This window comes from Sciurus carolinensis, chromosome 7, assembly GCF_902686445.1.
Source record: "Sciurus carolinensis chromosome 7, mSciCar1.2, whole genome shotgun sequence".
NCBI lineage: Eukaryota > Metazoa > Chordata > Mammalia > Rodentia > Sciuridae > Sciurus > Sciurus carolinensis.
This window is the reverse complement of record NC_062219.1, coordinates 9,495,263-9,510,375: the sequence shown is the minus strand read 5'-3', so window position 1 is coordinate 9,510,375 and position 15,113 is coordinate 9,495,263. Positions and strand designations below refer to the sequence as shown.

At 38.4% G+C, this 15,113-nt stretch overlaps 1 protein-coding gene and 1 non-coding gene across 4 annotated transcripts in view; both read right to left on the bottom strand.

Moving 5' to 3' along the window:
- Positions 1 to 352: 352 nt before the first annotated feature.
- Positions 353 to 15,113, bottom strand: part of Serac1 (serine active site containing 1) — a 61,279-nt gene continuing 46,518 nt past the window's right edge. For 2 of the 3 annotated variants that reach the window (XM_047558995.1, XM_047558996.1), the window contains 5 exons: positions 14,932 to 15,026; positions 13,048 to 13,187; positions 11,959 to 12,141; positions 3,453 to 3,596; positions 353 to 2,032 (listed from right to left, as the gene is read on the bottom strand). In XM_047558995.1, coding sequence (XP_047414951.1) covers positions 1,896 to 2,032; positions 3,453 to 3,596; positions 11,959 to 12,141; positions 13,048 to 13,187; positions 14,932 to 15,026 — 699 coding nt within the window. In that variant the 3' untranslated portion in view covers positions 353 to 1,895. Of the gene's footprint in view, positions 2,033 to 3,452; positions 3,597 to 11,958; positions 12,142 to 13,047; positions 13,188 to 13,300; positions 13,399 to 14,931; positions 15,027 to 15,113 lie in introns of all 3 variants that reach the window. The other variant, XM_047558997.1, reaches the window with a different exon arrangement.
- Trnad-guc (transfer RNA aspartic acid (anticodon GUC)) lies at positions 6,012 to 6,084 on the bottom strand. The gene has a single exon. It is a non-coding gene; the product is annotated as a tRNA-Asp (tRNA).

Genomic DNA, 15,113 nt, shown 5'->3' with positions numbered 1-15,113 from the left:
CACCTTTGCTGGGTATGATTAACATTCATCCACAGCCCTGTGGGCTTGAAAAGTAGAAGGTGGTCTCTCCATTTTTTAAACAGAATAAAAAATGCTAAGTGATTTGTTTGAAAAACCCCTAACTTAGTAATACACTGGACATCTCTGCCAGATCTTATTTTTAAAGCATAGCTAAAACATATTAAGATTATATATAGTATAAAATATTAAGATTTTAAGGAAAGGGATTTCATTCCATGACTTTAAGTTAATGAGCAGTTATTCCTACTGTGTCTTAACTACCACAGTCCATGAAAGATAGAACAAAGTGTACCAAACACACCTTTCCCCATATCATTGCACTAGTTGGTACATTATTGTTGTTGGCTATGGTCATATTCACTCTATCTATATACTACGACAAGTGGATAAGCCATTCATTGTGTTGTTATATAACTAAACAATGAGATGTTGACAGGACTTAGTGCTGACCTCAGCTTACCTCAGATGCTGGGCTTCATCTTCGGCCTGATGATCCCACCCTGTACAAGTCCATAATCTTCAAAATGTTCAGCTCAGGCTTACCATTTGACCAGCAATTCCACTCCTATTACATACTTGAACTTTGTACATAAAGGATCATAGCAGCACTATTCAAAAGAGCCAAAAAAGGGGGGAAAATGGATAGAACCTAGACATCTATCAACTGATAAATGGACAAATGTGGCATATCATACAGATATTTAGTCAAAAAAATGGAATACTGACAGGCTATATAACATATAAACCTTGAAAACATTATGACTGTATTTATGTAAAATAACCAGAATAAGCAAATCCAGAGAGATAGAAAGTAGATTAATGTTTACCAGGGACTGGTGACAGGTGGTGGGAAATGACTGCTGATGAAGGAGGTTCTTTTTAGGATACAGAGATGTTCTGAAATTAAGATAGTTGGATGCACAACTCCAAATATACTAACAACCAATGAATTGTACATTTCAAAAGACTAAATTTTAAGGGTGTGAATTATATTTTAATAATGCTGTCATTCAAAAGGAAAAAAAGTCCACATGACTCTCTCTCATGGGCTGGAGGTCAATTAATACTATTCTGAGTGAACAAGAAAAGTATACTTTATTTAGCCAAAGAACACCTGAGAATCTTGACACTGAGTGCTATTTATATAATGGCTTAGAATAGTTTTATCTCTGATCAGTAATGGATTAGCCACTTTATCCTTGCCTGGGACACATTACAAGCATAGGTTGCTACAGCCTGGAAAGAATTATTATAACCTAGAATTTTTATTAAAAGGATTTTTTTCTTCTCAGCAATATGAAAATAGAAACAAGGAACTGACCATGCATGACAAGAGGCCTAATGAAGTTAACACCAATGATAATATGTTAGACAAGATTTAACTGGAAGTTAAAAACTAAAAGTTTAAAATAAAAATTTATAGCACAGGGATATCCAGAACAAGAAGTCATGTTCTACTTCAGTCTTCTGTCCACTTTAGATACTCCCCTAATAGCATTTTTATAGTAAGTTGAGCTGCTGGTGGCTCTTCCTTCAGAACTTGCCAGGGCTCCTAAGTGTGCCAGGACAGTTACAGATGAAACAGCCCTCTCCAGCCACAGCAGTGTTGTTCCCAGTCACTAGGCCCAGCACTGTGACCCACAGAGTGGCACAAAATGGCTTTAAGTCAGAGGAACCCAACCTTGCTGCTCCTCCTATGAGTGTCACTTCTGTGTGGAGCTTTCCAGTGCTTAGCTGCATTCTGCTGTCCACACCCCACTCCGGACCATGCTGATGCCACCATGACTATATGTGCATGATTGCTTAGAGCTTACAAAGAGAGAAAAGCAGGTTTCTTGAACTGTGTTCATATGAAAAATGGAGCATGACAGCTGTTAGTTTTCAAGGTCTTTGGCTAAAGTTTCACGAATGAACTGTAAAGTGCGTTGGTACAAAAAGGCATCCTTTCTCTTTGGCTTACAAATGTTCAAATGGTTAACATCCACAGGAATTAGCTCTCCAATGCCTAAATCTGAAGAAAACAAAAGGTCAATAAATAAAAGCTTCTCCTTTGTCAAAACTGAATGAGCCCAAGGGGTAGTCCTCAATGCTGGTTTGGTTGTGATAAGGGACCCAATAGATAAAGGAGCATGGAGTCTGAAAACAACTGAAATGCCTTTGATTCATCTTATTTGAGAATGTATCTTCTAATTTAATGGTTCCATGAAGGTTTCACATGTGTGCTGGCCTTCTTCCTAACTTATCCCTGTGATCACTCCAAGGGGTAGTTTAGGCTTGACTGAGAAAGACCTGGAAGGGCTTCTGATATTTCAGTCTGACAATGTCCACCTGGATGGAAGTGATCCGAGACATCAGTGCAGCCACTGAGGGGAGAAATGCAAGTGGCAGGAAGGAAAACGAGCCTTCTGGTGACATGGAAGAAGGGGGCAGCAGAAGTATGACAAAGCTGTGACACTAGAAGCAACTGGTCCCTGTTAGCTTTGCTTTTGCTTCCAACTTCCAAAGTTTTTTTAGACATCTGGTAGTCTTTGACTTCTTTAAATAACTAAAGAGTAACCCCTCACCCTGTGGCACATTATTTTGAGATAGTTTTTTTAGGACCCACTACAAAGTATTAAGTATTTTTCATTTTACTTAGTATATAATGAGGTAAAGACAAAACTCATACACACTAAAAAATCATGCACATTGTCCCTAGCCGCAAAGTGTTCATGGCATGGCTGAGTACTACCAGTACAGCACCCAAGCCACCCTGAGGTGATCAGAAAAGGTTCCAAGGTGACAGGCCAAGTAAGTAGCCTGTAGAGGGTCAGCATTTCAGCTAGTGAGATAAATGGAGGATCTATGATGCAGAGCAATGGGAAGCTACATAGAAAGGTCAAATTTGAGATCTATCCTCAAGGACCTGATAAGATATTATAAAACACAATAGTAGCAGATATTAGACATTTCCCTCCACCCTAGGATCATGAAGAAACGGTAGTTTAATACTGTCTTTTTCTGATGGACTATTTCCTGTTTGAATATTCCCCACATACCCTCCATTTACAAAGGTTTTCACTCTGTCAACCCCATATATTTTTTTAAGGTTTCTATATTCAGCTATCCATCTGTTGAATAAACACCCCTTTTAATCTAGCTGACAGAAGACCCTGGTATTCTTATCTCAATGCCATACAGTTCACTGTCAATGCCTAATTTAGAGTTAGCCAATTACCCTTTGTCAACTCATCAGTTAAATAAAGGGGGTAGGGGGACGCCAAAGCCATGTTTGCGAGAAATTTTAATCCATGGCTAAAAAGAATAGTGGAATTAGATTTTCATAAATCCATCGCCTAAAGCAGAAACCATGTCAAAAGTGATATTTTCAATGAAATGCTGGCACTGCCACCTAGGCATCTAATAGAAAGTTTCAAGAGTAAATGATTTACCTGCTGATTCCACGGGCACCACATGGAGTTTAATCATACTACCAATATAGGTTGGTTGTGTTTCTACAAAACTCAGCACCTGGAAGTTTTTGTCCTTAGCAAACTCCAGAAAGTCATCCTGTAGTGTTTTAAGTGCAGGAGAATCTGTAGAATTATAAAGAACAAGATTGTGACAAGTTCTGTATACCCCATTCAGAATTGAATGCGTTAATCTTCTAATTTAGAGAGGGTATCAGGATCCAGATCCTGATGGTGGCTTGAATACACAAGTTTATTTTTTCTCCTGGAAACAGGCCAATAAGATTAAAGGGCTAAAGCCCCCCCAAGAACAGAGAGGACAGCAATCAAAGGAAAGTTCACCGTATTACTACTGGCTGACAGGGCAGTTTGGTGCATGGGACAGTCTGGGGTCCCCAGTGTGATGATTGGCACTCCCACCCCACTAATACACAGCATCCCATCAACAAAGCCTGCCTGATTTAGTCACTGAGTGGCTGACCCTTCTCAGACCCTTGTCCTCAAATGTGAAAGGGCAACTAAAAAGCACCAGATATTAGAAGCATACAACCTCAAAGACATAGACCTGACAGACACAGAAAAGCCAACTACAGAAAAAAAACAACCAAATGAAAAACAAAAGAATGTTGAAAAACACTAGTATTCTCAGAATGCTTTCAAAAAATAATGGAACCACAAAGCAAGAGGATAATATGAAGAACTGATAATATGAAGAATGAACTTGTTCTTTTAAAAGTTTGACTTCAACAAGGTGAAAGTTTAAAGAGAGGTATGATGGCTGAATAGCGGTGTCCTGTGTGTGACTTTGCCACAGAGAAGAGCCAATAAAGGAGGAAGATCAAGGGAAAACTCCAAAATCAGCAAGGAAGCAACAGGATCCCCAACAGCAGGAGTAAAAAAGTCAACCTGAAGATAAGAACAAAGGAAACTGCAACTTCTCCACCTCCCTGAGGGGGAGGGTATCCCCACACTGCTGGGAAAAGCTAAGTGGGAAGTCCAGCAGTCCCAGTTATAGCACGAGACCAGCAGTCCTACTATGGAATTCCAGAGTCTTGAAACTAAATCAGGTCTATGGTTAACTGTTCTGCTCCAAAGAAGGAACCCATTTTGGGCCTCCCCAACCCCATGAACCCTAACAGCTATAGCTAGATGCCCTCCTTCCTTAGGAGCAAAGCATGGGGCCACTGCATGGTTAACTAGGCAGAAAACAGTCCCCTCAGTGTCTTATAGCTTCAGGTCCAGCATCTATCATATTTACAAGCCCAAGTCCCACCCACACACTTGCCCTGCAGGAACTAGGAAAGGTCTCCCCAAGCCCAAAGTTTTGAGACTGCAGCTGCTGGTACAAAGCCCCAGGTTCCAAAGGACAGGCCCAAGCTGCATCTCACAACTCCAGTAACACTACCAGCATCTCCAATCCCCAGCACCACTTAGAATGAACCAGCAATAACTAGGGAAGGTCTTCCCAGCTGATGGCCTTGGAAATGAGCTGGTGCAAAAAGCCCTGCCATTACCCAGGTTTATCTCTGGGGAACAGGGGAAAGGTCCTTTTCATGTCCTTTAGTTCTAGGACTGTGGCTAATAATGCTACAAGCCTCATTCCTGCCAGAGTTTGCCCTGCCTGACCTAGGTACATTCCCATCCATGTCATACAGCTCCAGGGCCACAGATTCCAAAGCCACAATTCCTATCACCATCTGTGCTTAGTTCACGAGACCTAGGAAAGGTCCCCTCCACATCCAATACCTTAAAGAACATGTATTACAGCACCACGAGCCCAAATATTACATACACATGCCCCAGGTGACTTAGGGAAGGTGTCCTCCAGAGACCACAGACTTAGGACCATAATTGCTAGTGCCGAGAACCCTGATAACATTTGTGCTTGTCCCCTGGGACCTAGAGAAGATATCACTTGGATCTTCATATGGGTCCACAGCTCCACAAAAGCAGCTAACAATGCTACAAGCCTCAGCACCCAACCATAACTGTCCCTAGGGACTGGTCTTTTGGATTAACGCAGTCAGACAAAAAGGGAAAGGGAAAGAAAGGAAGAAAGAAAGAACAATGCAGAAGACCTACAAGAATTACGGAATACTATTAAGTGAACAAATATTTACATTATGGGAATTCCAGAAGTTGAAGGAAAAAGGAAAGGCATTGAAAATCTATTTCATGAAATAGCCAAAAACTTTCCAAATATTCAAAGAGATATAAACATCCAGATACTAGAAGCTCAAAGGATCCCCCACCTAGATTCATATAAAATAGATCTTCATCAAAGCATATTTTAGTTAAAATGTCAAAAATACAAGACAAGAATCCAAAAAATGTCAAATCATATTTAAGAAAATACCCATCAGATTTACATGAGATTTCTTAGCAGAAACCTTAAGGCAGCAAGAGAATGGTATGATATTCAAAATACTAAAAGAAAAAATAAAACCTGTCCATCAAGAATACTTCACCCAGCAAAAATTATGCTTCAAATATGAACTCTTTTCCAAATAAGTAGAAACAGAGATTTTTTTTTTTTTTTGGGGGGGGTGCTGGGGATTGAACCCAGGGCCTCGTGCTTGACAGGCAAGCACTCTGCCAACTGAGCTATATCCCCAGCCCAATAGAGGGAATTTATCAGCACCAGACCAGCCCTACAAGAAATAACTTAAGGGAATCCTACACTAGAAACAAAAAGATGATAACCACAACCAATGAAGACAAAAGAATATACAGAACAAAGACATGAAAGAAAAAGAGAACAGATTCAAACCTTTGCATGAAAGCTACCAAATCACAAAGATAAATAAACATGGTAAGAAACAGAATATATATACAAAATAGAATACAATTACCAAAATGGCAGGAGGAAGTTTGTACCTATCAATAACATTGAATATAAATGAATTAAATTCACCAATTAAAAGACATTGACTGAGTGAATAAAAATTTAAAAACATGATGCAACTATATACTGCCTAAAAGAAACTTCACACAGAGCCTAAAAGCAGTGTTAGAAAAAGATATATTCTGCAAATGGAAACCCAAGTCAAGCAAGAATAGCTATACTCATACAAAGCAGACTTTATAAAGAGACAAGGTTACATATTGAAAAAAGGATCAGTTCATCAAGAACATGTAACAATTATAAATATATGTGAACCAAACATGGGGCCACCCAAATATATAAAGCAAATATTATTAGATCTATGGGGAGAGAAAATGCCCACACATCAAAATCTATGGGACTGCAAAAAAAAAAGCAGCACTGAGAGGGAAGTTTATGGCAGTTATGTTTATCTATTTTTTAAAAATTAGATCTCAACCTAACAATGCGTCCCAAGGACTTAGAAAAGCAAGAACAAATGAAATTCCAAATTAATAAAAGAAATGATAAAGATAAAAGCAAAATAAAATCAAAACTAAAAAAAAAGCTCATTGTTTTTTAGTTTAGTAAGACTAATCAAGAAAGAATGAGATGACCCAAATAAAACCAGAGATGAAAAAGAGGGACATTACAACTAATATCACAAAAATACAAATGATCATAATAAAGTACTATGAATAATTATATGCTAAAAATTTGGAAAACTTAAAAGAAATGGGTAAATTTCCTAAACATATATACCTACCAAAGGTGAATCAAGAAGAAACAGAAAAGCTAAACCAATTGAAAAAGAGTCATGAGATTGAAGCAGTAATTTAAACCCTCATCAAAAAGGAGTCCAGATAGTGAGATACTGTATAGAATGCAGACTCATTCAAAATACTTGTACAGGATCTGAATTGTGAAGGGGATGGATTCACAATACAAGGGCAAAAAGACATTAAAAAGATGGAAAATGCGTCTCATTTTAGCTTTGTCTATTCAAATTGCTCATGGGAAATTTGAATAAACTTTAAGATGTTAGACAAATGCAAAATAATTTTCACTATTAATTCACTCTTATTATGGGACATATAATTCTCTACAAATTGCTTCCAATAATTTCTGTTATGTTCTAGGAATTGTCCTTCCTATAACCATGCCCTAAACCTCTCATCTTTGTTATCAAGCTTGCTATCTTTTTCTCTTTTCCTTATAGCAAGCGCACACATAGTGATATTATTAACTCTAATACATCAGACAACTTTTATTAAAGGACGTTACTTTTTTTGTTTAGGCTTTTTCTTTCTGAAACCTCATGGTTCTTTGTAGTCTCAGACAGGAGTGCATATTGAGTTAGGTCTTTACCACTAAGTAAACTAAGACTTAGAAAAGCTTGTCCAAAATTCCATGAAAATTAATTGTGTAAAAGTGATTAGAGACTAGATTTATTTGTTTCCAAAGTCTGTGTTCCTTTGTATGTGATAAAATTGTTTCTTGAATTTTGAATCTTTTTGAAATTGTGTGCCTCTATTGATCAAAGTTACATTTTCAACTCAGTTACAGTTTACAAATTGAGATCATTTAAGCAAAAAACATAATTAATTAAAAAAAAAAAAGAGTTCAGAGCCTGACGACTTTACTGCTGAATTCTACAAAATATTTAAAAAACCAATTCCAGTTCTTCAACTATTTCAAAAAACTGAAATTGAAAGAACTCTGCCAAATTCTTTATATGAAGTTAGCATTACCCTGATACCAAAACCAGACAAAGAAAACTGTTAGTCAGCTTTCCATCACTGTGATAAAATACCTAAGGATATCAACTTAAAGAAATGAAGATTTATTTTGGCTCACGGCTTCAGAGGTTCAGTTCGTAGTCACTTGGCTTTATTGTTTCTGGGTGTGTGGTGAGGCAGAACATGGTGGGAGCATGTGGTGGAGCACAGTTGCTTACTCTGGTGGCTGAGAAACAAAGAGGGGTATTGGGGAGGGCTGGGGGCAAGATATAGCCTTTGAAGGCACATTGCCAAGAACCTACTTCCTCCAACCAGGCCCCACCTCCCAAAAGTCCATTAAATTATGAGTCCATCAATAGATCAGTCCAGGGTTGGGGTTGTAGCTCAGTGGTAGAGCACTTACCTGGGCATATGAGTCTGATCCTCAGCACCACATAAAAATAAATAAAATAAAGGTACTGGGTCCACTGACCACAACAACAACAAAAATAGATCAGTCCTTTGATGAGGTCAGAGCTCTCATGGTCCAAGCACCTTCCAAAGGCCCTACCTGTGAACACTGCTGCAGTGGGGATCAAGCCTTTATTTAACACATAAGCTTTTGGAGGGTATTTTAGATCCAAACCATAATGGATACAACAAAAAAAGAAAACTATAATCCCATGTACTTGATGAACACAGACATAAAAATTATCAATAAAATACTAGCAAACCAAATATGATAGTATATCAAAGAGATCATATACCCTGATCAAATGGGGTTCATCCCAGTGATGCAAGGATGTTTCCACATGTGCAAATCAATAAATATGATACAGGGCTGGGTAGCTCAGTGGCAGAGCACTTGCTTGTGTGGGGCACTGGGTTTGATTTTCAGCACCACATATAATAAGTAAAATAAAGGTCCACTGACAACAAAAAAAATATTTAAAAAAATAAATATGACATAACACATCAACAGAATAAAGGACAAAAATCGCATGATTATGTATCTTTTCATAGATACAGAGAAGGCATTTGATAAGATTCAATATCCCTTCATGAAAAAAAACTACAAATTAATTATAGAAGAAACATACCTCAAAATACTAAAGGCATATATGAAAAACTATAGTCACTGTCACACTAAACAGGGAAAGCTGAGAAGATATCTTCTAACATCAGAACAAAACAAGGGTGTCTACTTTCACCATGGTTATTTAACATAGTTCTGGAAGTCTTAGCAAGAGCAGTTAGACAAGAAAAGGAAAAAAGAGAATCCAAATTAGAAAGGAATAAGTTAAATCATTCATGTGTTATACATAGAAAAACCTAAATACTGGAAATGTTGAAAGGCTGTTGAAACTTAGAAACAAATTCAGTAAAATTGCAGGATACAACACACACAAAAAAGCAGCATTTTTATAAACCAATAACAAACCCGCTGAAAAAGAAATTAAGAAAGCAATCCCATTCATAGTAGCTACAAAAAATTAAAATATTCAGGAATAAATTTAACCAAAGAAGTAAAATATCTCTAAAATGAAAAATTATAAAACCTGAAAAAATAAATTATAGTAGACACAAAAAAATGCAAAGATACACTGTGTTCATTGGAAAAATTAATATTGTTAAAATGACCATACAACACAAAGCAATCTACAGATGAAATGCAATTCCCTCAAAACATCAATAACCTTCTTCAAAAATATTAGGAAAAAAGATCCTAAAAGTCATATGGAAACATGAAAGACCCAAAATAGTCAAAGCAATTCTGAAAAAAAAAAAAAAAAAAAAAAAGCCGGAGGCACCATAATACCCAACTTCAAAAACATACCACGAAGTTCTAATAACCAAACAGCATGGTACTGGCATCCAGACAGACACAAAAAAGAATGGAACCAAACAGAAAACCCAGAAATTAATCCATGTTCATAGGGTGCCAAAAACACACCCTAGAGAAGATCGTCTCTTCAGTAACTGGAAAAATTGGACATACACATAGCAGAATGAAGCTAGGTTTCTTTCTCTCACCATATACAAAAATCAACTCAAAATGGATCAAAGACCTAAATGTAAAACCTGAAACTACAGAATGACTATAAGAAATTCCATATAACTTCAAGACTTCATATGACTTTTAGGATTATTCTTTCTAATTTCTTTCAAGAAAGTCATGGGCAATGATTTTTTAGATAGAACACCAAAGACACAGGCAACAAAAGTAAAAATAGACAAACAGGATTATATCAAACAATGAAGCACAGCAAAGGAAACAATCAACAGACTTAAGAAGCAACCTACAGAATAGGAGAAAATATTTGAGAACTATTAACTCAAGAAGGAATTAATATCCAGAATATATAAGGAACTCAAAAAGCTGAACACCAAAAACCAAAATCCATTTTTAAAACAGGCTAAAAGAACTACATAGGCATTTGTCAAAAGAAGACATACTAATGGCCAACAGATATATGAAAAATGTTCAATCTCAATCATCATTGGGGAAACTCGGATCAAAGCACAGTGAGAGAGCACCTCACCCCATCCAGAATGGCCATCACCAAAGAGAAAACAAATGCTGGCAAGGCTGCAGAGAAAGGGGACTCTTAAACACTGTTGGCAAGAATGCAACAGTGTGTAATATAGATATTATGGAAAAAGGCACGAAGATCCCTCAAAAAGCTAACCATAGGACTACCATATGGTCCAGCAATTCCACTACTAGGCATATATATCCAAAGATGAAGGCATTATTCCACAAAGACACCTGCATGCCCATATCTGCTTGCAGCACTATCCACAAGAGCTAAAGCATGGAATCAGCCTGGATGCCCATCAGTGAAAGTGGATAAAAATGCGGTTTACATGCACAATAGCATAGCAGTCTGCCATAGAAAAGAATGGAATCCTGCTATTTGTAGCAGCATGAACAGAAGTGGCAATCATTATGTTGAGTGAAACAGGCCAGACACCGAAAGAAAAATACCATGTGCTCACCCATTTATGGAACTAATAAGTAAACATTGTTGAACAAAATGGAGTAGTGCTTGGTTCAAGAGACTGGAAAAGGTGATAGGGTGGGGGGCTGAAAGTGGTTCAATAAAGGGCACCACAACACAGGAGGAATTAATTCTGGTTTTCCTAAAGCAGAGTAGGGTAACTTGATTAAAACCAACTATGACACAGTTCAAAATGACTAGAAGACTACAAAACTCCCCACACATGAAAATGATGTTTGAAGAGATGGAAATGCTTACTACCCTGATTTGATTATTATAAATTATATACAAGTACTGAATTGCCACAACATACATCCATAAAGAAGTGCAAATATTATGTCTCAGTTAAAAAAAAGAAGTAAAATTCAACAGAAGGTGTAGTAGACAATGTAAATAAAGCAGAACAAAGATAAAATATGAACCGACAACTGGCACATTAAAGCAGGGGGTCCAAATTCTGATTACCATATGGTCCAGGAATTCCACTTCTAGGTGTATATATCCAGAAAGAAAGTGCTTATTAATCAAAACAAATAGAGTGCTTTATAATAAATATGCTAAAAATTCCAAAAATTCTTTTATACTTTAATAGTTGATGATATTCCAAATTCATGGAAAAAAGCAGTTTACTAGTAATTTGGAATAATACTTAAAGCAAAGCATTATATAATTTTTCTACTTTAAGTACTTATAATATTAAATCTATGACTATAATTTAGTGAATAATGGCATAAGAACAAAAAGATAAGGTATAAAAGAAAAATGAAGTCCAAGCTAATAACCTTAAGACAATTATATACAAACAATAAAGTGAGGTAACAGTCAAGGAAGAAACTTTTTTTAATCCTCCTCTTATATAATGTTAATACAATCCTCCCAAATTACTACCCAACAGAAAGCATTACCCTTGCTGAGTTCTTTGACTTCCAAAGAGGGAAAGAGAAGATAGCGGATGTTAACAGAATATTCAGCCAAATGTGATCCATGATGAGGGACACTGTAAAAAATTATTCCTCTGGTATTGCTTATAACAGGATTCATCTCTGGCTCCTTAGAGGCTTCCAACAGCATCTTTTTGACAAGAAGACCTGGCCACAGAGAAGAAAGAAAAACAGTGTATAAGCTATTTTCCTTCCCTTTTATTCTTTAAAGAAAGAAGAGGAAGGGGAGGCAAAACAAATACAGAAAGAGAGATGTGTTCTTTTAAAAAAGTTTAAACAATTTTCTGTAGTACAAGAAACAGGGTTTAAACTCCTTAAATATTAATACTCCTGATCCTCTAGAATTTGTAGTACAATCCTACAAATAGGTAAGAGTCTAGAAGCTTGTTTGCAGGGCAGATCCTTCCATCACAGGACCTACTGTCCCACAGGAGGAATGTGAGGCACTGGCTGAACTGGGCACCCACTGCTGCAGGGCTGCAAACTGGCCTCCCTTCTGCTAGGGCAGCCTACACCCGAGAGGGTACTAATACACAGAGTCATGGTCCCATCAAACTTGGGACAAGCCACTTGTGGAAAAAGCATAAGGAAGGCATCTTTCTCCTCCATCTCCCTAATCCAGAAACACAGAGATCTCAAAGCTGGTGGCAGTGGATCTCTGAGGGACACCAAGGGCTACCTCCGCCTTTCTCTCAGGAAAAAGCCCCAGCTGAGGCATCTATCTTGAGCACTTTATCAGATAAATAAACTAGGTTAAGGGCTGCAGAAAGGTCACCTGAAAGGCAGATGATGAAAACTGAGAGCTGGATTGGGGAGAGTGGGTGGGAGGAGCCAGACATGTGGCTGTAGAAGCAGCGTTAGGCCCTGGAGCACAGCAGCAGGGACACAGGGGCCAGGGGCACACCTCCGTGGCAGCTCTGAACATCAAAGCAACAATGGCGTCTGTGATGGTGAGGAAGTGCAGAGAAGAAGGCAGGGGAGCCTTGGGCAGCCAGGAAAGCTAGCTTATGTGAGCCCAACTTGTAAGCATCCCTTGGTGTGAAGTTTACTTACTTCCACGACATGGAAGTTTCAGGTTGTCACCCCCATGCCCTCTCGTATGTTTTGTTACTAGCTGCCACCTTCTGGGAAAACAAATAGCATGGAAGGAGAGTACTAATTTTAAAACTCCAAGCCACAGCAAAGACATTAACCTGGGGAGAAAAGGGCCACTGGTAAGTATGGCAGAGAGATGTAGGAACTCCAGGCTAGCCACAATGGTGACAACCTCACAACGGTCACTTGGTGAAGATGAAACCATCCTTACCTCCCATGCTATGTGAAATCCAAATCACTGGCCTATCCCCAACACCAGCAGCTCTGAGCTTCCTAAGAAGTTCGTTGCTTCTGAATGCAATGGTCTTTCTGAACAAAACGAAAACAGCAGGCATGACAGGAGGCATCGATCCCCTGAATCTCACTATCTAATTTTTAAGCCAAGAACTTTTGTCTACTGGATGAATGCTATGTGCCACTACACCGAGGGTGAGGAATACCTCCATTCTCTCTGTTCTACTTCTGAAATTGCTCACTTCCTATCTGAAACGTATTAGAATAATTAGAAATATCTAAGCCCAGAAGAGGTCATTCATACATTAGAGGAGCATCGCTTGAACATCTACTGTGCATGGCAATTTTTCCAGATCAAACTGAGTCTTACCCTGGCTGCCCCCAGCACTTAGCATGTGTGTGTTTCCCTTCTCATTCCATAACCCAGAATGAAAGTGTCCCTAGAGATTTGGTTATCTCTTTTCTGAGTTTTAGTTCTACTTGTATTTATGTCACAAATATGAAGTTTTCATGCAGGGCATTGTGATGCATGCCTATAATCCCCATGACTTGGCAAGCTGAGGCAGAAGGACTGCAAGTTCAAGCCAGCCTTGGCAACTTAGCAAGATCTCAAAATAAAAAATAAGAAGTACTGGAGATACAGCTTTGTGGTAGAGCCACCCTGAGTTCAATCCCCAGTACCTGTTCCCCCGATAAATTTTTTTTCTTTTAAATATTAAGCTTTCATCATTTCCATTATTTAGAAATGCTAGGAAACTGTTTCAGAGAATCAAACTAAGCAATGATCAAACTAAAAGATAACTTCAAAACTATCCAGACTGATAATTTCAAACTGTTTTTCTGTAGACACCTTTCTTCAGAGCAAAGTTTCCCCAGAGCTCCTCCAGGGAAAACAGGAGGGAGACCTGGGTCCTGCCCACTTACCTCCCACCCTTCTTGGGCACCTACGTGGAATCCATTCACAAAGCACAGTTTGATAACACTGATTAGCCCACCTCTCTCAATCTGCAGACAAAGCTTCCCAGACATGCTAAGTGACTTGCCTAGGACAGCGCAATGAGTACAAGGTAGGATCAGGCTACGATCCAGTCCTGTAGCCCAAGAACGTAGTGCTCCTTCCTATGAACTCAACTGGCATGTGGGGCATAAATAGGACACAGGAGCCAAAATGGTTCACATCTTTTTCTGTGCTTCCTCTAGCTGGTATGATTGTGAACATGAAGTGTAAGAATATCACTTTTACTTCTGAAAGGAATGGACTTTGCTATGGAATCCCTGGTCCTTTGTAAATGAACCAGGTTAGGAGCCCAACATTGACAATACATCTTAGTCTTCTATTTCATTGTTTGTTTAAAGATAACTCCTTCCAAGAGGAAAAGAAAAAGGTTAGTTTTTCTTAAGAAAATCCTGGTTAGGCATGTGGTAGAGCACTTGCCTACCAGGTGTGAAGCCCTGGGTTTGATCCCAGCACCATGAAAAAAAAAAAGAAAGAAAAAAAAAAAAAAATCCTGCTTGTGTCATCAAAATAAAAATCACTTCCCATCTCAAAGGACCCACTTGTGGCTTGAGCCCCTCCCCACCTTCCTCATCTAACGTTCCCACAGTTACCTTTCCGTAGGGCACCCGGCTCTCCAGTCACTGAGGGTGGTGTCATACTCCACAGATATAATTCGGAGAGCAGGACAGTCTCTTGCTAACCACGTCTAAGTGAAAAGGAAGGTATGTAAGAAAATGCCTGCATTTCCAACTCCCTGGTTACTTCCTAGCAATTGAAATTTATGACTAAAGGT